At 35.4% G+C, this 22,627-nt stretch overlaps 1 protein-coding gene across 7 annotated transcripts in view; it reads right to left on the reverse strand.

The window, feature by feature from the left end:
• LOC128227031 (adenylate cyclase type 9-like) overlaps nt 1-22,627 on the reverse strand; it is a 68,635-nt gene that overhangs the window by 36,767 nt on the left and 9,241 nt on the right. For 3 of the 7 annotated variants that reach the window (XR_008259757.1, XM_052937206.1, XM_052937201.1), the window contains exon 1: nt 20,084-22,068. Coding sequence is in view for 6 of the 7 variants with exons in the window: in XM_052937206.1 (XP_052793166.1) it covers nt 20,084-21,569 (1,486 nt within the window). In the remaining variant the exon portion in view is untranslated. The other 4 variants (XM_052937203.1, XM_052937204.1, XM_052937205.1 and 1 more) reach the window with 4 other exon arrangements.

A 22,627-nucleotide genomic window follows, 5' to 3' on the forward strand; every position in this document is an offset into this window, starting at 1 on the left:
AGGTGGTTTTTGTTTTCGCGCCGAAAATAGCGGGAAATAGGCTTAACTTAGAACCCTCGGGTGCGGGGGCTTTTGGCCGGGATTTTATCAACAATTAGTCTCTGCAGGGCGGGGATTTTACAGGGGGTTGACTGGTGCATTACTATTAAACATTGAAAGATTCAATAGTTTTGTCTTGTGTATTCAATGAAATGGGACTGGTAGAGGATTAAACAATACAAATCAGCACCAATAAATATCTGTTTGTATTTTTGTGAGCAATGTTATTTTGACAGCCACTTGGAAATCCACCCAGAACATTGGCATCTTGCTATGGTACAACATGATGCAGGCTTGCTGTACAGACATACATAAACATGTAACAAACTGTTTACAGTCATGTTTCTCACAGACTAACAGCTATAGACTTGCAGTTTGTTTGGTAATCCAGACTTAAGAGTTTTTTAGCCCGTTTTCAAAAAAGAAAGGGTGCAGCAGAAAAGGGACAGGGTGCTGCAGAAAAGGGTTAGGGGGCTGCAGACAAGGGACAGGGTGCTGCACTTAGGGGCAGGGTGCAGAAGAAAAGGGCAAGGAAGCACAGAAAAGGGACAACTTAATAAGGTTTTAATCAAAAGAAAAGAGATGTTTGATCATCTTATATAAAGCATTCAGACAGGTGCACAAGCTTGTTTCTGTGAGGGCTAATCTAGAAGGGTGCTACCAAAAATGACATGGTGCAATACGTACCTTCTAAAATCTTTTAACTAAAACCCATGTCCAGCTAGTCCATGGTAATACAAGCAGGTCGGTACAGACAATAGCACACATGTTACTGTACATGTGCAATCAGACACTACAAGAAATCATTACTCTCTCTGCACAGCTGATGATTTAGATCTACATGAAACAGTTGGTCAGTGGGGAACTGTTTTGTACCTTGATGTTAAGGACAACCATTATAATAACTAGCAAACCTATAAGTGAATATTGTTGTTAATCTGCATGCAAGTTAAGCACTAGTCAACTGTTACCACGGCAACCCCAGGTCCGGGGAATAGGGGGGGACTTTGCCTTTCGGTCCAGCCAAGCCCAGGCAAAGTCCCCACCCTGAGGGGACGAACTGCTCGTGAATACCCCGCCAAATGCCCCCGCACCCAAGGGACTCTAAGTAAGGCTCATTTCCCGCTATATTTGGCAGGAAGACAAAACCACCAAAAACACCTGGCACTGCGGTGCCACCTGGAAGGTTAAAACACGGCCCATTTCCCCGGACCTGGGAGGGGCGGTGGTTACAATTGATTGGTGCATAATTGCATCGAATACTTGGTACCGTTATCCAAGGTTGATTAAATCCAGCCCATTGATAGATTAGTAGATGGCATGTTGTGTTTACCATATTTATAGAATGCCATCACCCTATGTATACACCACTAGATGGCCCCTTGTGAATACCATGGCCAGTATACTGTGAACCAATTAAAACATTGGTTATGGCCCCATGTGTATACCATACTTGTATGATCTGTGACCCCATTAATACATTGGTTATAGCCCTTTTTGTATACCATACTTGTATGGTATATTGTCCCATTAATGCATTGGTAATGGCCCCATGTGTATACCATACTTTTATCAGCTGTGACCCCATAAATACATTGGTAATGGCCCCATGTGTATACCATACTTATATCAGCTTTGACCCCATAAATACATTGGTAATGGCCCCATGTGTATACCATACTTATATCAGCTGTGACCCCATAAATACATTGGTTATGGCCCCATGTGTATACCATACTTATATCATCTGTGACCCCATTAATACATTGGTTATATTGGCCACATGTGTATACCATACTTGTATCATCTGTGACCCCATAAATACATTGGTTATGGCCCCTTGTGTATACCATACTGATATATCATGTGACCCCAATAATACATTGGTAATGGCCCCTTGTGTTTACCATACTTATATCATCTGTGACCCCATTTACATTGGTTATGGTCCCTTGTGTATACCACACTGATATCTCATCTGTGACCCAAATAATACATTGGTTATGGCCCCTTGTGTATACCATACTAATATCGGCTGAGAATCCATTTAAATGCACATATGCAGGTAATGGCCTCCTCTGAAAACCACATTTAAACCATAACCCTATTAAATTATTGGTAGATGGCCCAATGTGTAATCCATCTTCATATCACCCAGTAACCCCCCATTAATACATTAGTAGTTGACCCCTTGTGTAAACCATACATATATCATCACCTCATTAATACATCCAAAGATAGCCCCTTGTGTATACTATATACATATATCATAGTCCCACAAATATATTTGTAAAAAGAATGACAGTCGACTCCATTAAGACCGGCTCATTATCTGGTAACTACATCTATAGCCTCTCGGATATTCCTGCTCAATGACTTTGGGCCATGTTCCGGAATAATGACCTCCTGTGTTTTTCTTCAATAAGGATTATAACCATCACTATATAGGGAAAACTTGGACATCACTCAAGAGACATTTCTCAGCACTGACCATTAGATGATACATTTCTCCAAGAATCAATTTTGATTTTCCACACTCTGTCATGATCAGATTTTTTTCCTTATACATGATGCCATGCAACTTTTCCTGAACTCCTAGCTGATGAATTGCAGACATGTCAATGACCTTCGGTTTCATCCATTGCCAAGGAGAACTAATTTTATGAAACTGTGAAAACATCTAAAACAGGCACCTCATTTTACACCGCATTCATCGATTTTCACATACATCTTTCAAAAGAAATTAAATTTATCATAATTCTCATAATGAAAATATTCAATTAACTGAAAAAATTATTTCAATAGCGATCATGATAATTTAGTGTGTGGGGTTAATGGCAAAAGGTTCGATCCCTTCTGGCATTATAAGCCCAAGGATTAATATCTTTTTCGACTCTTACAAAAACTGTATTCAGAGTATCACATAATTTATTGTGATATCATGTTATAATGATGCATAAATATTTATTTATGCATTTTTTTCTCCTGATGTCGAATGGCAAATCCAGGGAAAAAGTATGGCAAAGTATGGCGCAGTAAGTTTTATTGACATTTAACCCAAATCACAGGAATTAAAATCACAGGAATAAAAACCCCAGTCATCAGTATGAAAATACCTTTTTGTCTGTTTTTGAAATATCAACCCCTTAGCTCATCAATCTTAACAAAATCATGTTCACAATGTCATATTGCAAAGACAGTCAATTTGTACAGCCCCAAAAGCAGTTTTTACCAGCTTTCGGCACTTCAAAGTTATTTGTTTGCTAGACTAAATTGTCAGTTGATTTAAAACCAAAAAAAATAAAAATTGTAAATGTTTGGATGCTTTGCAGGGGGTATGAGTCTGTAGTACTTTAAGTTCATGGTGATACATCAAAGTGATACATTGAAGTATATGCCAAATGGCTGATGATGCAGTCAGTTTTCTTTGATCTGGGAAATGGATCAATGGGCTATGGCTGTTGCACTTGATTTTATTTCACTTGTCTCATTTTGGGGGCTTTAAAGGCCACCATCATTCAATGCATCAAATACTTAAAATGTTTATTTTCAAACAGAATTAAAAAAAAATCAACACAAAATAAGACAATCCATCGTTCTGTAAATGCATGACCCTTAACCCTCCACCCCCAGCCCCACCCCTCATCATTATGCCAAAGATCCCCAACTGCACCATCTTGAGATCTTTATTGTGTCAGCTGCAAGTTGTCAGTTGGTAAAATGTAAAAAATATAAAAAGTATACATTTATATTTTAACTGTGTGTGTTTAATATAATATGTAGTTAAAAACCTTTAAAGCCTTATATGGAAGATAATTTAAACACCATTCTCCAATGATAACAAAAACGTTTTTACATAGAGTATAAAATTGAGAAGAATTAACTTTAATCATACAGAGACATAAGTGAAAATTACCGTAGTTATATATAGGTATCTTTATATGTGTTTAGTTTGCCATTAAATCTAACTACAATTATTGGGCAGAAACCTTTTCTCTATTTGAAGTAACAGTGACCTTGACACAAACACCTCAAAGAAATCTCAAGCAAGCTCTTCATATAGGCTACTGCCACACCAACTTCCATCACTTGCCATCAATTTTTATTTCATAAGGCGGAAACAATTTTCTATTATTAGTTACCGTGACCTTATCCTTGACCCCACCTTTTCAAAAGCTAACTTTTGCAAGCTCTTCACTTAAGCTGCATACACACCAACTTTCATTACAATTCATTAATGCTAACTTAAGTTTTTGGGCGGAAACCTTTTTTCAATAACAGTGACCTTGACCCCTCATGACACTGACCCTGACCCCTCATAAGCAATCTTCAGCTAGCTCTTCACATAAGCTTAACTTACACACTAACTTTCATTACTACTGATCAATTCAACAGTGACCTTGACCTTGACCCTGACCCCTCAAAAGCAATCCCAAGCTAGCTCTTTACATAAACTATCCACACACCATCTTTCTTTACTATTCATCAATGCTAGTTTTAGTTATTGGGCGGAAACCTATGTTTGCAGACGCCTGCCCGCTGTCCGCCCACCGAATATCCCCGTTCTTATAACCTGGTTTTCAGAGAAATCTTGGTTAAATAATCAATCTTCTGCCAATTTGTATTAAACATATCCCTTCTACTCCATATCCAAAATATCAACTTTTTGATTACATCACACATATCTATAAAGAAGGAATCACTTCCAAAATGGAAGCGTATTCATGTAATTAAATATAACTATATGCTCATTTAAACAATTATGTCTCTCTTGTAAAAGTTATTCAAGTTTAAAACAAAGTTCATGCTTAACTGTTACTATGTTGTTCAATATTCAGGCTATAAATTTTCAAATAGATTGTGTGGTAACCTCTTATCCATCTGATCAACCATACTTTCCATATCTTAAGTCAATTTTAAAGCCCCTGAATGTATTCGATTCTCCCTCAAACAGATCATTTCCAAATCAAGGCAATTGCCATCCAAATTTTCTTCCCAACTAGTGTTTATGACCACAAGAAATACAGTAATTAGACAGCTAGCCTGGATTTACTGATGTGCAGGAGGAATTTAAGAAAATGAAAGGAATCTATAAACTAGAGCTATTACTGATACATAATTATGCCTTCCACAAAATTTCTTTGAAAAACAGCTCTTGCTGCATAAAAGCTATTTAAGCTGTGCAAGGACAAGACAGCTGATGCTGCAAACTCGCTATTTAAGCTGTGCAAGGACAAGGCAGCTGATGCTGCATACACGCTATTTGAGCTGTGCAAGGACAAGACAGCTGATGCTGCATACACGCTATTTAGGCTGTGCAAGGACAAGACAGCTGATGCTGCATACACGCTATTTAGGCTGTGCAAGGACAAGACAGCTGATGCTGCATACACGCTATTTAGGCTGTGCAAGGACAAGACAGCTGATGCTGCATACACGCTATTTAGGCTGTGCAAGGACAGGACAGCTGATGCTGCATACACGCTATTTAGGCTGTGCAAGGACAAGACAGCTGATGCTGCATACACGCTATTTAGGCTGTGCAAGGACAAGACAGCTGATGCTGCAAACACGCTATTTAGGCTGTGCAAGGACAAGACAGCTGATGCTGCATACACGCTATCTACGCTGTGCAAGGACAAGACAGCTGATGCTGCAAACACGCTATTTAGGCTGTGCAAGGACAAGACTGCTGATGCTGCATACACGCTATTTAGGCTTTGCAAGGCCAGGACAGTGATGCTGCAAACACGCTATTTAGGCTGTGCAAGGCCAGGACAGTTTGGACAAGACAGGCTATTGCTTCATACACAAAATATAAGCTGTGCAAAAACAAGACAGCTGATGCTGCATACATGCTATCGATTTAAGCTGAGCTGGGACAAGACAGGCTATTGCTTCATACACAAAATATAAGCTGTGCAAAAACAAGACAGCTGATGCTGCATACACGCAGTTTGGTAAAGCTGTGCAGGGACAAGACACCTGTTGCTTCAAACGCAATATTTAAGCTGTGCAAGGACAATACAAATGAAGCTGCATTCACACTTCTTAAACTGCAGGGACAAGACAATTGAAGCTGCATTTACACTATTTAAATTGCACGCTATGAAGTTGCAAAACATGAATAGAGTTTGTCACATATGCAAGTTTAAATATATCATTTAAATCGCTATTTCAATCCAAAACATCTGCACTTATGATTCTGTAACTACTTGTGACTCAATATGGTAAATTGCTGAGGAAACAATATTCACCCTGCCCATAAGTGGAAATCTTAATAAGCATCTGTTTCTTTCTGGCAGTGTCTGTCCATTTCTTTATGCCTGTCTATTTGTTTCAGTCTGTCTGCACGTCTGCATGTATGTTCAGGTGTTTATCTACATGTTCATCTGCATGCTAATGTATATCTGAATGCTTGTATGTATGTATGCATGTCTATATAGTTTGTCTGTCTGCATGTTTGTCCGTCTCTCTTTTTGTGAGGATGTTTGTCTGTATTGTATATAATGCACTTGTGTCTGTATGTTCATTGGCCTGTGTGTATGTTGTAATGTCTGTCTTTCTGTCTGTGTGTTTGTCTGCTTTTTCGTGCGTTCGTCTGCCTGCATGTCTTTGTCTCTACATGTCTGTCTGTCTCTTTTTCTGTATCTCTGTATATCTGTTTTAATTGTCTAAATGTCTAAATGTTTGTCTTTCTAAACGTCTGCCTGTCTACATACTGTTTGTCTTTATTTCTGTCTGCATATTTATCTGCATTTTCATTAAACTAAAAAAAAGTTGTACAGGCAGCAATGTTCGACACGGGTGCGCAATAAATTCAAATGAAATTTGAGGTGATTTGCAGATGCATCTGTGAGACTGCCAATATTTATATCAGTTCATAGCCTGTAATTGAAATAAGACATAACTCAAAAGCTTGAAAGGGTTTTGAAATATTGTATAGCAGCACTGAGGTAGCCTTCTTTGAGAAACACTCTATAAATCTTTGTAAATTACACCACATATCTATTATCACCAAGGGAAGGTATGCATTAGAAACTCATCTCAATAAATGTAATTTTCTTTCCTGTTTTTTCACACACATTCAATCAAGGTGGCTATCATCTGTAGGTTGTTTTGATTGCGCTCTAAAAATAGCCCCTAAGATCTATATTTTGGCATTCTAGCCAAATCCTTCATGTTTGCAATATCTACTTTATGTCGAGTCTGACAGGCTTTCCTGATAAGCAAAATATTACTGTTGGAACAACAATGCAACAAAATGTTATGTTTACAAAAATATGGTAGATTTGTAAAATAATTAACTATAATATATACCTTATGTTTAATTTCATTTTCATTTTCAAAATTTTATTGTAGTCAAACTTATCTATCTTTCCAATTTTATGAACAATCACTTTTTTAGAAAATAATTGGAATTAAATCCCTGATGATGGTTTTGTTCATATTATGATACTGGAATGAAATTTTGAAAAATATATATGAATAGCCCTGAATTAATTTCAAAGTAACAACAGGAAAATAGATTAATTAAATAACGAGACACCAAAGTAAACAAGTCTGATCATTTTTTGTATGATTGTGGAAACTAAAACTCTAATGTATAAATTCAGAGGTGGCTCCTGGATTTGTTATTAGAGGGGACCCTATTAAGCCTGCAAACGTGTAGAGTAACCTTTCTCTGAGCTTGATCAATTTCTGGAATTTATTAGCACTCTCTTGGCCTCATGAACACTTTAAATGCCAAGCAGAATTTAAAGTATAAGAACTGGACTTTGAAGTTTATCGAAAAGTCAATCTTATTTCGATGGCTGCCGTTAACAAAAAATTTCACTATATATATAACTATATTCACTATATATCATAAAATATGATTAATTTGAATGATGTTTTAAGAGTATATGATCATGATCTAAGGCAACACATTCTTGTAATTATAAAATCATTATTTTCATATTTGAATGGAGTTGCAGACTTTATGCCATCGTGGTGATAATTAATGAATCTCCGTCTTCAGCTTAGAGGCAGAAAGCCAAAAAAAATTTCCATTCCATTAAAACTTTGGCAATACATTCACACCTTCTTTGAAATGGCGTAATTTACACTGCTCATGAGGTATGATACCAATCAGAGAGGGAGAGTTACACAGTACTTGTTCCTTCAAAACATTTCCTATAAATTATCATCTATCAAAATAAGACTTTTGTATGAACTAACCAGAATCCTTATTACACTATAAGTATTTCTTAGCATAACAATAAAAACAACTGTGAGTTCCTGCTTATATAAAATTCCGAATTTAAGCAAGCAGGATAAATATTTAATTACATTTTAATAGCTCAAAAAACACTTAAGAAGACTGTCACTTCAATACATTAACTGTAATAAGGTGTATTCATTTTTTTATGTGATGTGAAACCTGCCATTTATCACATCATTACGTGCAATAAAACAGGAACATGTAGTTTCAAATATTTTCTCTTTCATTTAATACGTTAAATTGGACGTAAATCTTTCGAAAAAATTGGGCCTAAAATATATCTTATCACATTCATGAATCTCTTCTTGCAGAGTGAAATGAAACATGTTATTCAAATTATGAGTTTGGGGGATTTTTTTTTGGTGTTTTTTCATCAATTTTTCATGAAACATTTCAAAATTATATAAACAGTCAGCCTGATCCTCAGAAACATTATAAATGGCACGTAACACTAAGGTAAAGGCCGTTACACTAAGGTAAAGGCCGTAACACTAAGGTAAAGGCCGTAACACTAAGGTAAAGGCCGTTACACTAAGGTAAAGGCCGTAACACTAAGGTAAAGGCCGTAACACTAAGGTAAAGGCCGTTACACTAAGGTAAAGGCCGTAACACTAAGGTAAAGGCCGTAACACTAAGGTAAAGGCCGTAACACTAAGGTAAAGGCCGTAACACTAAGGTAAAGGCCGTCTCAATATTGAATGGGTTCCAGGTTTGCCCCCTCAGTAAAAAAAACCCACATTCTAATGCACCAGTCAAATGTAACCAGGTCCGGGGGTATACTGGGGGTAGCCGGGGAAATGGGCCATGTTTTTACCTTCCAGGTGGCCCCGCAGTGCCGGGTGAATGAGGTGGTTTTGTCATTAGGCCAAAAATAGCGGGTAATGGACTTTACCTAGGGCCCCTGGGTGCGGGGGCATTTGGTGGGGATTTTACCAGCAGTTCATCCCTGCAGGGCGAAGATTTTACCCGGGCTTGGCTGGACCGAAGGTCAAAGTTCCAGCTATACCCCGGACCTGGGTGGGAAGGGTGTGGTTAAAAAAAAACTAGTGCATAACACAATAGTCAACTTAAGTGTGGCCTGCAGGATTAACTAAAGTTATAGTGATTTTTTCCTGAAAGGTGCAAACAAATGTGAATCCCAAATAGGGCACCCTCTTTTAATCATTACATCAGTTTTGCAGAGATATTAATATTTGATGACTCATTAAAATATCTGACTTATATTAATTATACCCATTACCATACCATATTAGGCACATATATCATCTTTAAACCAATTGTGCCTGAGAAATGCCTATTTTGCTATTTAAGATGTATATTTAGACCTACTTAAATCCTCCTACATAAATTTTACTATTTACACAAGGAAAATTAACTTGATGTATAAAAGATAAATAAGCAAAATACATCAGTTCATCTTAGCGAAAAAATTGTATTCATGAACATTTTTCTTCCTTTTATAAAATTAATGTATGTGTTTGTTTCCTTCAATTTTAAGCCACTGTTAGATTACTTAAACCCAGAGGCCAGTGTATTATCTCTGAAAGCACATACATAAATCTAAAATAAATAGCCACACACAGGCGGTTGTTACAATAAAACATCTAAAAATAGTAACATAATTCTTTTTTTAGTATCCCTCAAGACAGTTGTACAATACAGCTCATTCATCATTGCTGGAACAAATTAAATGCAGACAATCTAGTAAAGTATGTTGCCCTATATTTTCAATGGCTTTAATAACCTTTATATATATCGGCCATTTCCTCCACCACTACAGAGGTTTATACCTTGCCTTCTGTTTAATGGTTCAGTTCCTCAGCTCAGAAAAGCAGGGCTCTCGCGAGGGGGCGACTTGGGCGAAGTGGTCGCCTAAAATTCCCAGACTTCGCTCATTTGTATCATCAAAGCGACATTGACTTCGCCGAAAAAAATAGCACATTGTAAATCTGTCAATCAGCGAGTATTTGGCCACTGTCACATTAGTCAAAACACCGCAGTTAGCCATTCATAAAATTAGATAATCTCCTAATCCGATAATTGTGCCTTGTCATCCAATTACCAAAACATCGCCAGTAGGCGGAGCTATTGATGGTCAACCAATCAGAATGTACATTGAGAAGTCCCTGATCAAATGATATAAGTTCGTTTTAATCAGATTGAAAAGGCGACATAATTATGAAAAATCTTGTCAAGCATTAAAGAAGTTAAAAAGTAATTGATATATGTATTGAACAAACAATGCAAGACATTTTAAACATTGTTGCTTTTGAAGCAGACGGTCATAGCCATCTCGGGCCATCGGCAAGGTGGCGCTAAGAAAATCAATAACATGACGTATCGACGAATATTTGATTGGTTTTAGTGACATGTTAAAATGAAATGATAAAAAATGATTTGTAAACACAAAAATATCTTCTTCTTTTTATTTATGTTAGTGTTTACTTACAGTATTTTTCTCCTGTTTATGACTTTAAAAAATCGGCGAGATCGCCATTTTGTCACAACAATTTTCCGAGTTAATTTCTCAACCTCCCATTATGTATTGGTGAAATTTTCATCAAGAACAGTGATTTAAATGTCATTTGATTCTTAAATGTCAGCATATTGAATATAATTTAGCCAGAGACAAATATATAACAGCATAGCTGAATGTGACATTCGTACCCATCCCGAACGTACCAAAATAAGATTCGTCCCCCTACTATATTGACAGTTCATTTATAAGGTCATTTTGATTGTTTCAAATCCTTAGCTGTCTTGGATTTTGATTCATTTTAGATGCTATTTGGAGATAAACTATGTGACATTGACAAATACACTTTTGCTGAGCCAAAAATTATACATTATTTGTGAACATTTTAGATAGTTATAGCAATTAATTTGAATGTGAATATAAACTTAGGTGTGTGTTATGGCATAGTTTTTGTATCAAGTGTTACGAAAAGTATCACTTCTCCCTAAAGTCTCCCCACTTCTCCCTAAATTGACTGAAGGGAGAAGTCACTTCTCCCAAAAATTTCAGCCTAGTGAGAGCCCTGAAAAGTACATTCAGTGATGCAACATGTCATTGATACTATAGATAAGCGGACATTCACTCCGTTCACTCTGAGAGACACCCAAACGACCACAAAACCACCACAGATGTACAAGTTTGAACAGCCTTGAATCTAAGCAAGTCCAATATGACTGTCAATGAAATTCTACTCTATGGCAAGTCCAATATGACTGTCAATGAAATTCCACTCTATGGCAAGTCCAATATGACTGTCAATGAAATTCCACTCTATGGCAAGTCCAATATGACTGCCAATGAAATTCCACTCTATGGCAAGTCCAATATGACTGCCAATGAAATTCCACTCTATGGCAAGTCCAATATGACTGCCAATGAAATTCCACTCAATGGCAAGTCCAATATGACTGTCAATGAAATTCTGTTCTACTTTATGGCAAGTTCATTCAACTGTCAATGAAATTCTGTTCTTTGGCAAGTCAAATATGACTGTCAATGAAATTCTACTTTATGGCAAGTTCAATATCCAGGATTTGACTATGTGTTTCCGCGCGCAGTCTCAAATGGTGCATTTCTGTGAAATTTAGGCATATATATTTGCTGCAATAAGAATCATGAAAAACTCACTTAGACATTTTTAGGGGGGTTCACAAAAAATCTGCTAGTATGTTAGCAGTGTTTTATTCGATCACATTGGGAAACCTTCAAGGGGGCCATGCCTTTCGGATAGGGAAGAATGGACCATATTGTCTAAAATTGAGAATTCTCACCTTGGCAAGACATGAAAAGAATGATTTATAAAACAGACAGAAAAGAAAAAATACTGTTATAAGCTAGTTTTTTCAAGAATGTACCGATTCTTTTATACCAAATCACAATGGTTATGCTCATATTTTTCTCAAAAAAGAAGCATTTTGTCTCAAATTGTTTCTTTTCTCAAAATAGAAAGAAGGCATTCAAATTTTATTTTGGCGAATAAAGTATATGTTTAAGCATGGGAATGGGGTCAAAACTCTCACAAAAGCTCTTTTCCATTCCCAACAACACCTACAGCTATTCAATCATTCACTCAGCTTCATCATTTACAAAACACTATAATTAGCTCTTTTTTGCTCCAACATGATTGATGGTTCCAGATTACATATGTTTTGAAAGACAATGGTTTACAGTTTCACTGTCTGACAGTTTACTTGATTGGAAAGGTAACACCTTACAAGTTCCACATTGTATGTAATAAAGACTAAATCAGATAATAAAATATTTCTCTGAAAATGCATGTATAATGTTCAGAACAGTCTTCCAATAATTATATAAACAATAGCACAGTTTCGTTATTTCATTCTTAAAATCATGAGAGAAATTTTTTATAAGAAATTTCTAGCTGAAATAAAGTAATAAATCTTCAAAAAAATTGAAAAAGCCTAAAATTTAAAACATTTCATTTATATAAGTCTTAGGTAACCTATGTTGTTGTTTTTTCTTTTCAATCCAGTACAATTAAAATGATGTGTCCAATGTCAATGAACAACCATTTGAAATAGTTTAGTGGTCAACATTATATTTTGTCCTTTAACATTAATTTATCGCCCATGGCCCATGTTTTACCAGCGCAAGGTCTGTGGGTTTATGCTAATTTTAACCGCCACTGTAATTACACAATACTATTTTGCTATTTAAATAAAGTGGGTTAAATGTGCTAATTTTGACAACGGCTGTAATAACATGACACTATCTTGCTATTATGTTAATTAAGTACTTAATAATTAGGCCTAAAAAAAAAATATGTCTGTTTCCTGTAACCCGACCGACCGTAATTTTTTACCGCCGACCGCAATTTTTTTATGCTCCAAAATTCGAAAAGTCAGATTTTTAGCGATCTCTGGCCTATGATGACAACGATAATTTAAATATTTTGGTAGTGTCCGAATCGTTGCATAGTTACAAACGTTTCCGGTTTGGCAAGTTGAAACAATGGCAAAAACCTTAATGGCTGTGACATTAAACTGCAGGGCTTTCAATTGACCCGAGCTCCCGGGTTTTGACGCACGGGAATCGTAAATGACCCGAAATCAACGCATCATCCATTTGTAATATGCATCAGTTTTGACACGGGATATTTCGGTGTGAGAGTCGGTATCATCTGAAAGGAGCCTCAATGCATGATCTGAATGTTTGTTTAACCCGCAAGAGCAATTTACACCCGAAGTGACAAGTGATTATCGATCTGGAATCTGATCGGTAACCTTGTCAATTAGCAGCACTCAAACTCAATGACGTAATATTAACTCCGCCCATTATGCAAATTAACGGATACCTTCCGCTTTTTCGCTAAGTGCAATGGTTTTGAAAAACAACAATGCTAGGATATATTTTGTTCATTTATTTTAAGTTATTTTTATTATATCTCCAGTTAATTAAAAAAAATTCTTATAAGTTTTTAATGAGTTAACAGAAAAATAAACATTTTTCATACCACATGATCTAAAAATCACGGAAAACAGGTGCACGCTTACTTCCTGTCAATTTTAATGAAAGTGAAAGGAGAACTACGTAGATCGTTGTCAGTGTTATAGTTTAGTTCTATCACGGACCTGGTTTATAGGTCCGTGGTTCTATAACAAAACTGTTATGGTTTTGCCATTTATGAAAAATACGATGTTGCAATACTGGCAATAGGAACGTTAAATGTTTTTGTTTACTTCCGGAAAAAAAGATAAACCTGAAAGTGAAAGTTAAAGTAAGAAAGATGTCGTTGCAACTAAACAATCGCTGGTGCATATTGGAATTTGACAAGGATGCACTGGATTACATAACGAAGATGCATTAACTAAATAATATGTTCGTCAGAGTCAGAACATATTTTACCAAGTTTTGACTCTGGGAATGTTTTAACCCCCGTAGTCCAGTCAAGTCCAGAAAAGGAAAAAACAAAAAGATATTCTATTGAAAGTTACATTGATTATCGTGCTTGAGATTTTTACAGAATGAACAGCTAGTACTAGTGGATCTAATACAGCAGATCTTTTTAAAACACTGAAAATTGTTAAAAAAAATAAGTTGTGGAAACTATTTAAGGTACTGTACGTGTACTAGTTTTGCTGTTTTACTGTTTAAAAAAGAAAATGGTATTACTTTTTATTAGTCAGTCCAAGCTTTTTAATACTGATTCTAGTCTATTTAAACATATTCCAGTCCAATCTGTTATTTTACACTGTTCGCTGTCGAGTCAGCAGGTAAGGTTTAAGTGTCCAAGCAGTGAACAGCGTAGACCATGGGTCTACACTGGTCCCAAAGATCTGTACAATTCTGACAGCCTCTAAGAGTTAAATGGTTTAGTCATTGATTCTAGTCATTTATCAATCGAAGTATTGATTTATATAAAATAATGTTTTGTGGAGATTCTTGCCTGTTCTTGTTGTAACATTTTATTTTATAATAGTTGGCATGTACATTTAATTGTAATACAACTTGATATTATTACACAGTCTATCTTAAAATAGTCTGTGCAATAATATCATGTTTTATTATTAGAAAATGTATGCATTTTGAAAGTTTTGTTTAAAACATTTGCCAAAAATAAATTGTCTAAATGTTCTTTGATTCACTCTTTCACTGGGTTATATTTGCAAAGTCTAAAGATGAACTGCTTCCCTGGTGAACATACTGACAATGCTCAAAATTGCACATAATGTTGCCACCGCTGGGAGTCGAACCCATGGCTTGCCCTTCAACAGGATGCATTCTACAACTGAAATACATGTACCATGGCTAAAAATAACTGATAAACAATGCTGTTTCTTTGTCAAGCTTCACCTATATATAGATGTGAAAAAATCACTTAGTCTTGATTTATTACAATGATGATGTATTTTATGCTTTGATGGCTGTCAAGCTAGCAGTTTTAGCTTATAAGTGGCAGAAAGATTGAATTTATATATCACACTGAATTCTTATTAAAATAAATCACCTGAAATAAACTTGAATATTGGATCATTCTGACATTTAAAAAAAAAAAAAAAAAAATCCCTACCTACCGACCCATCTTTTTTTCAGCATGTTACAGGAAACAGACATATTTTTTTTTTAGGCCTAACTCTTGAGGAAATAATACAGAATTCATTCTTTGAAAGTAGCCATCATAAAAACAGATAAACTATACTCAGTATTACATAACAAACAAGCAAATTCCATTATTCATTCAAACCTCAATGAAAGATGGTCTTGACCATGCAGTCAAAGGGTAAAAGTTCATCACCTAATAGTTTAATACAGAAAGTAATGAAAAGTTATTTTAACTATAATGGCCAGTTTGGAAATAATTCCAATGGTCAAACTTTTAAAGTTTAAGCTTTGCACAGTTAAATATCTCATAATCTGCTGGGCTTGCAAAATTATTTGACTTCTATGTAGCCAAACATTCCCTGAAAAGTGAAAAAAAACACACTGGTATATTTGAAACAAAGCAAACTTTATTAATGCCTTTCAGATCCTGCCTTTAAAATAAATTAAGAGAATAAGACACCATTTAAACATTAAATTATATACTAGTTGACTTGCTAAGAGTGGAAATTTATATAATAGGATTCCAATTTTTAAGAAAAAACACTCTTTTTGAGACTTTGGATGGGCCCATATAATATGTACTCTAAGGCCTAAAAAATTTGTTTGGTTAGGGTTACATCCTTTTCAAAAATAGGTAGGTTTTTTTATTAGGTTTATATAAGAATTTCTTTTTCATCATTGCGGAATGGTGTTAAAGTAATCTTCTGAGTAAGCATTTAAGGTTGTTTTGTTTTTTTAGTTTTTCATTTTTTTTTCAAACTGGCTATAAAAATGGTAGGGTTGGCGCCTTTTCCATAGGTAAGGTCGGGTAACCCAAACCAAATGTATTTTTTTTGGCCTAAGTGAATGCTGACAGGAAGGAGTTTCCAGTACATTTCCAATCCTATTATAATCAAATGAAAGAAGATCTTCAGTATAAACTCATTCATAACAATTTCAATCAATCAATGAAACCACTAAAAACGATATAGACACTAGCTGATCCATATGGAATCAAGAACAAAATGGTTTATTTAAATTTATTACATAAATAGTTATAAACATTTACATTTTTAAACCATTATCATTTCTGAATTGAATATGTCCTCTGCATATTTTTCAGGAAATATTTATGAGTCTCAATAGAGCTTTGAAATATATCAACAACATAGTGGGTTAAACAGGCCTGCTATTATTTTATGGCGAACCATATTAAGTGCAGAAAGAGACATTTAAAAGATTATGGAGTAACAGATATAGAAGCATATCCTTTTAATGACAGAAAAAGATGAGCATAAATACACCAACATATGCCATTTAAGATTTAGGCTGATATTTGTCAATTTGTTTTTGAGGAGAGGCCCCATAACCGCCCACATCATCATTATTACTGCCTTATCTATTTCAATGATTTTTCTGTCTTTTCATGAGAGAGGGTGCACTTTCAGCTGACCACCCGTTTTGAGTCCCCCAAATTACACCCCCACAATTTGCGCCCCCTCTTACGTCAAATCCTGGACTGCCCCTGTATGCCGATGCATTGATATGAAATAGGATTGTTAATAGTACTGTTATAGATTTTTTTGTATGATATAATTTACGACAAAACATGTGCAATGTAAAAATATATGAGCATGTATGGTGAGAACATGTGTGAAAGTAATGTGATTAATTCTTTGTTGGAAGTGTTGTTTATCTTACCTGATATCTGAAACATTGCTTGTTTTCACCATTTTAAGGTTAAATGTGACAAGAGTGACAAATGCGAACCATGAAACATAAGGCTTGAATGATTATAAACCCTCAACGTTTTATAGGACATTGTGATGAACAAGAAGAATATTTAGATTTGCCACATGTATATTAATTTATGATATCTCGATGTTATATCATTATCATACGAGTGCAGACCTACACTGTATGTATATATTGACTCCTGAAATGCAATCCTGAATGGTATAAAACAAGAGTGCTTCAGAGCGCAGGCCAAACCCTCTTCTATTGTTGTTGTTATTGCAAACATGGGCATAACTGGACAATTATAATAATTAATGGAAGCCCTGATGATTAAAGTCAGAGTTATGGGCCTTGCTATAGATCACAGTGCTTATTGTATCTGACAATAGGTGTACCATGTTTCATTTGAATATTTCAAATTCTGTTTTAACTATGGCCAAGTGGAAGTTTTAGTTGTCAAAAAGAGGCAATTTAATTCAGCTTTTATTAAACCCTCAGTTATAGGCCTAAATGTTTTACAGAACATGTATGCATATTGCCACCAGCAACATGTGTACCAAGTTTCATTTGAATGTAATGACTTATTAATGAAGTTTTGTTTTGGCTCCGATGATGTAACAATTATGTAACCGTAACTTTCTTTGAAAAACATACAAGCTAAAGAGTTTTTTGATGATACAAGCTTAGAATTAAACTTCATTTTGGAGACAAGGAAATGCGTAAGTGCCCTATTTACAACATTACCAAGAATTCTTGTACAGTTCCTACAGCCATCTTAAATTACTGCAAAATACTTCTTACTAGAGTTTCAAAGAAGGGAAATAATAAAGGGTTTAATACGAGGTGGCCAGTCACTAAGGAGATACGAGCTGGCCAGTCACTCAGGAATTTTAAGTCAAACTTTTTATTTTAAATTAACCCTTGGAAAAAATGGCCAACCCAAGAGATTACTTCTGTGGAAAATTTACAGCCAATATTGGGTGTTTAAGTCCGAAACTTAAATGAAGCAATAACTCAGTTATTGAGATTAGAACTTTGGATGAACATCTCAGACTTTTTCATCACTATTACTGTAATCACTAATAAGCCCTGATATATGAAATCCAAATTATGGGCCATCCAGAAAAACATTTTACCAATTATATTTTGCAAGGATTGCAGACTAATTTTGACCACTGAAAACTATTAAAGCATGATTGTTAATAAGATAGAAAACCAGGACAACAATACCAGGATGGTCAACTAATACAATTACTTAGGCCTAAAAAAAAATTGTTTGGTTAGGGTTACATCCTTTTCAAAAATAGGTAGGGTAGGTAGGCTTTTTATTTTTTTTTATTTTTTTTTGTATTAGGCTTTATATAAGAATGTCATTTCCATCATTGGAGAATGGTGTTAAAGTTATCTTCTATATATTGAAAGACAAAAAAATAAAAAGCAAAAAAAAAATTATTTTTTTTCAAACTGACTATAAAAACGGTAGGGTCTGCGCCTATTCCGTAGGTAGGGTCGGGTAACCCGAACCAAATGTATTTTTTTTAGGCCTTATACGTAAATGTACAATTAATTCCCCAAGATTTAATGAAAGATACAATGGATGCTTAATTACAATATATTTAAACAGCCAGTTCACCAGCACTAGCTATTTATCCACTGTTCCAACAAAATTGTCTAGTTAAATATCTCGTAAGTTTCAGTTACTTTCCCTATTACTTTAAGGCGTTTTGTATCATGAATACTTCCTTTTGTTAAACGTACAATTTTGAAAAATGATCATCTGTTTGGATAACTGTCAACATTCATATTTAGTAAACTGAATAAAATGTAGCACTTTATCTTTAAATATCTTTGCAATCGGTATTTTTCACTTAAAAGATAAAAGGCTCCAAATGGAAACATATTAGCTGAAATAAAATAAGGCAAAGATTAATAATTTAAACCCCTTGAAAATAGCTTATTCATGAAGAAAATCTGGCTTTCAAGTAAAGATTAACTGATATATATAAGTCAAAGTCACTAAAACTTTATTTATCAGTTTCTTATGATTTACTCTGATACCAAAGACTGGGATATAAGAGTAATAAGATTGAAGTAAATCATAAGAAAACTTATAGCTATATACCGGCGATTATATAGCTATAAAAGAATACATTCTTTAGGATATGTTTGTTAGAATGCATCTTAGTATGATCTTTAAACTTTTGTTGAAAAACAGCAGCAGCATAAACATCCTTTTTAATGAACACCTGGCCCGGATTTCTCGAAACTTCTTAAGTCCCTTATAACAGGATTAAGCTAAACTTACTATTTTTGCTGTTCTATAATATGTGTTATATTTACAGCTTTAAGTGGTTTTAGAAAATATATAAGAAAAATCTGTATGCTAATTAGAAGAAACCATTTTTTATCTATCAAAAACCATTATAAGTATGTATTTAAGGTAATTGAAATAAGCGACTTAAGCCTGTTAAGCTTAAGATGTTTCGAGAAATTGGGGCCAGAATAAAAGAACAAACAATAGCTGCTTTTCAAACCCATATTTGTTACAAAAATTATTTTATTAAAAGTGTGGCGATAAGTTTATATTTTTGCTGGTAAATGAATATACACATCTAATGAGGGAATCAATATAGCAATATCTATCTAATTGATTTTACCAATAATATTCATCAATAATGCATAAATGTTTTTATAATTTACACACAAAACAGTATGCATTGTTAAACTGTAATTACTTCTACATTATAAGATTTTTCTTTCTCCAAGTCTTCAAAGATTTTCCTGAATGTCATTAAAACAAAAAATAATAATTATTATATAATATGCAAGTCAGTAGAATGGATTGAATTTCTGAAGGAGTCAGGATTGCAGATACATGTGGATGATTTTGTTTCAATAATTAAGTTTCTCTTTCGGAGTCTAAGGAAAAACACTGTGACTATATTACTACATGTAATATCACAATGAAAAAAAATAATTGTACCAACCTTCCACTTCCTCTCCTGCCTCTACTTCATACTCATCGTCCAGAAACCCAAGGGTGTGTTCGGAGATGTGAACGCAGCCAGGCTTACCGGATGACTCCATCTCATTCGCGAGGGTTACGTCATTCGACCACACATCAAATTTGAACCTCCGTGTCCCTACTATACCGCAGAGAACTGTTCCCGTGTGCACTCCTACCCTCATGTTCACCTGCTCATTATTGTCTTCATCAAATTTAATGATTGCTGCGATCATTCCGAGTCCCATTTCCACGCAGCATTTTGCATGATCTACCTTAGGCTCAGGACAACCGGATACACAGTAATAGCAGTCTCCCAAAGTACTGATTTTTTCACACCCTGATCTTGTACAGAGATCATCAAATCTTCCGAACAAGTCATTCAGCTGACCTACAAGAACTTCCGCAGTTTTGTTTGAGCTCATTTTGGTGAAACCTACAATATCCGCAAACAGTATGCTAACATTGTCCATTTTGTTCATGTTGAATGTCCTGAATATCATCTGGCCTTTGGTTGGAACTTTTCCCTTGGATCCTCGTTTTTTAGTAGGAACCTCGTTGGGTTCATCATCTTTATCTGCGCCATCTGCCCTGGTTTTTATCACTTCAGAAGCTACTGATGGAGGCATGAGTGAATGGATCATCTTTTCCCTGATTTCTCGCTCAACTTCAAGGTCTTGCCTTGCAATTGCAGACTGTCCAATTTTCCAGAATGTGCTTCTTTGGCGAACTTGTCTCATGATAAAGATGTGCACACCCATGAGATGTATGCAAAAATGAAGGAGTATTTTCCCTGCAATAAATACTGGGGCTTGCATATACATATTCTGCCTTGCAGTCAACACTTCAAGAACAATGGAATAGCAACCACCCATTGCAATAGTCAAGAAGAGGGGCATTGGAATCACACTGTACATCATAAGTAAAATTTCAATAGTTGCTGTAAATGATCCTATGGTTGAAAGGTCTGATTTGGTATAAACCACCATAGAAAGAATTATACCAGCATATATTATGATGGAAACTATGACTGATGTTGCAAGGTAGAACCTCTGATAATATTTTGTGTATGTAAAACCTATTACAACTCCGATCAAGCATAAAAGAACAACTGTTCCAATCAAAAAGTTGGGCCAGTGATCTGAATATTCCTTCGTAAATCCGAAATATATTGTCCAAACAACACAAGCAGCAAAGATGTAAAACAAAGCATACTGGAACCTCCTACGTGTTTGAGGAAAGTATGTGTTCCACTGGGCTTTTTCAAGAATACTAGAATCAAATGTTGGACTTGGCCACCAACTTCCAGACCGCTCAAATAGCCTTGGCAAGTTGAGCCACCCTGACTGCTGTTGCTGTCGACATGGAGAGTTAGAGGAAATTGAATCCATCCGAATGACTTCCTGATCGTCAACTTTGTAATGGACACTATGTTCTTTAGATCCAGTGCCATTATTTTCTTTTGCCATCTTGGATGAGCGATAAATGGTCACAACTAAATGATAAATGCTGATCTATGTGTATGCATTGATAAAAGAATTAACACAATAGTAAAATCCATGCATATTTCTCCAAAGTTGCTCTTAGAAGTTTCATGACTTGTCCAGAGTTGTCAATAAATTTAAATATTTTTGTCCTATTCAGTGAACTACACACACCAGGGCCTTGAATAGAACTAAAGAAATGATCCAGTGAGAAATCTATATGCCTCCATTACCAATACCAACACTGTATACCAATATTGGAACACAGAGCCTCTGTGTTATTTTGATTCTGTTGGGCTCATATCTTGGCCAGAATTCCTCCTGAAAGTAGATTTTACCAATAAATATCTGCACCACAATCGTTTTTTCATGTGTTTACCTATTTGCTATCAAACCTGACGGATAAATCCAATACAAACATCCATAAACTGTATCAATAACTATTAATTGTCTAGTAGTTTGCATACGAAAATTATCGTAGAATTTATGACCTGTATTCATTAACATAAACATTGCAGTTAATGCAATGGTCGAGTGAACGGGGCAAAATACGTAACCTAGTTAAAGTATAAAGCAAAAATGAACTTAACTATAGCACAGATTTTTACTCTAAAAATAAGTAAACAAGATAAATTTAGAAATCTAACCTTTCACATCGACTGCACATTTTACGGTGTAACTGAACATATTTTGCTGTTGTAATGTTCGCAAAGCAACACTCAACAGTTCAAGCAGGTGCGTAGCTTGTGCGGGGCCCTATGTAGCTCCAAATGGGCAGAATGCATGATTATGCCACACCCCTAAAACCAGACCCTAATCCCCAAATTACTACCACTATTTCGGGATCTAAATAACCATTGGTGAACTGTAACTAGTCAAGCCATCTAAAAAAATCAGTGGTAGTGGTTGTGGTGGCAGTGGGCAGTGGCAGTGGCAGTGGGCAGTGGCAGTGGCAGTGGAAGTGGAAGTGGCAGTAGCAGTAATGGCAGTTACTGTAGAAGTAGTTGTAGGGTATGAACATACTAGGTTGGAAATTGAAAGCG

Source organism: Mya arenaria, chromosome 3 (assembly GCF_026914265.1).
Source record: "Mya arenaria isolate MELC-2E11 chromosome 3, ASM2691426v1".
Taxonomy (NCBI): domain Eukaryota; kingdom Metazoa; phylum Mollusca; class Bivalvia; order Myida; family Myidae; genus Mya; species Mya arenaria.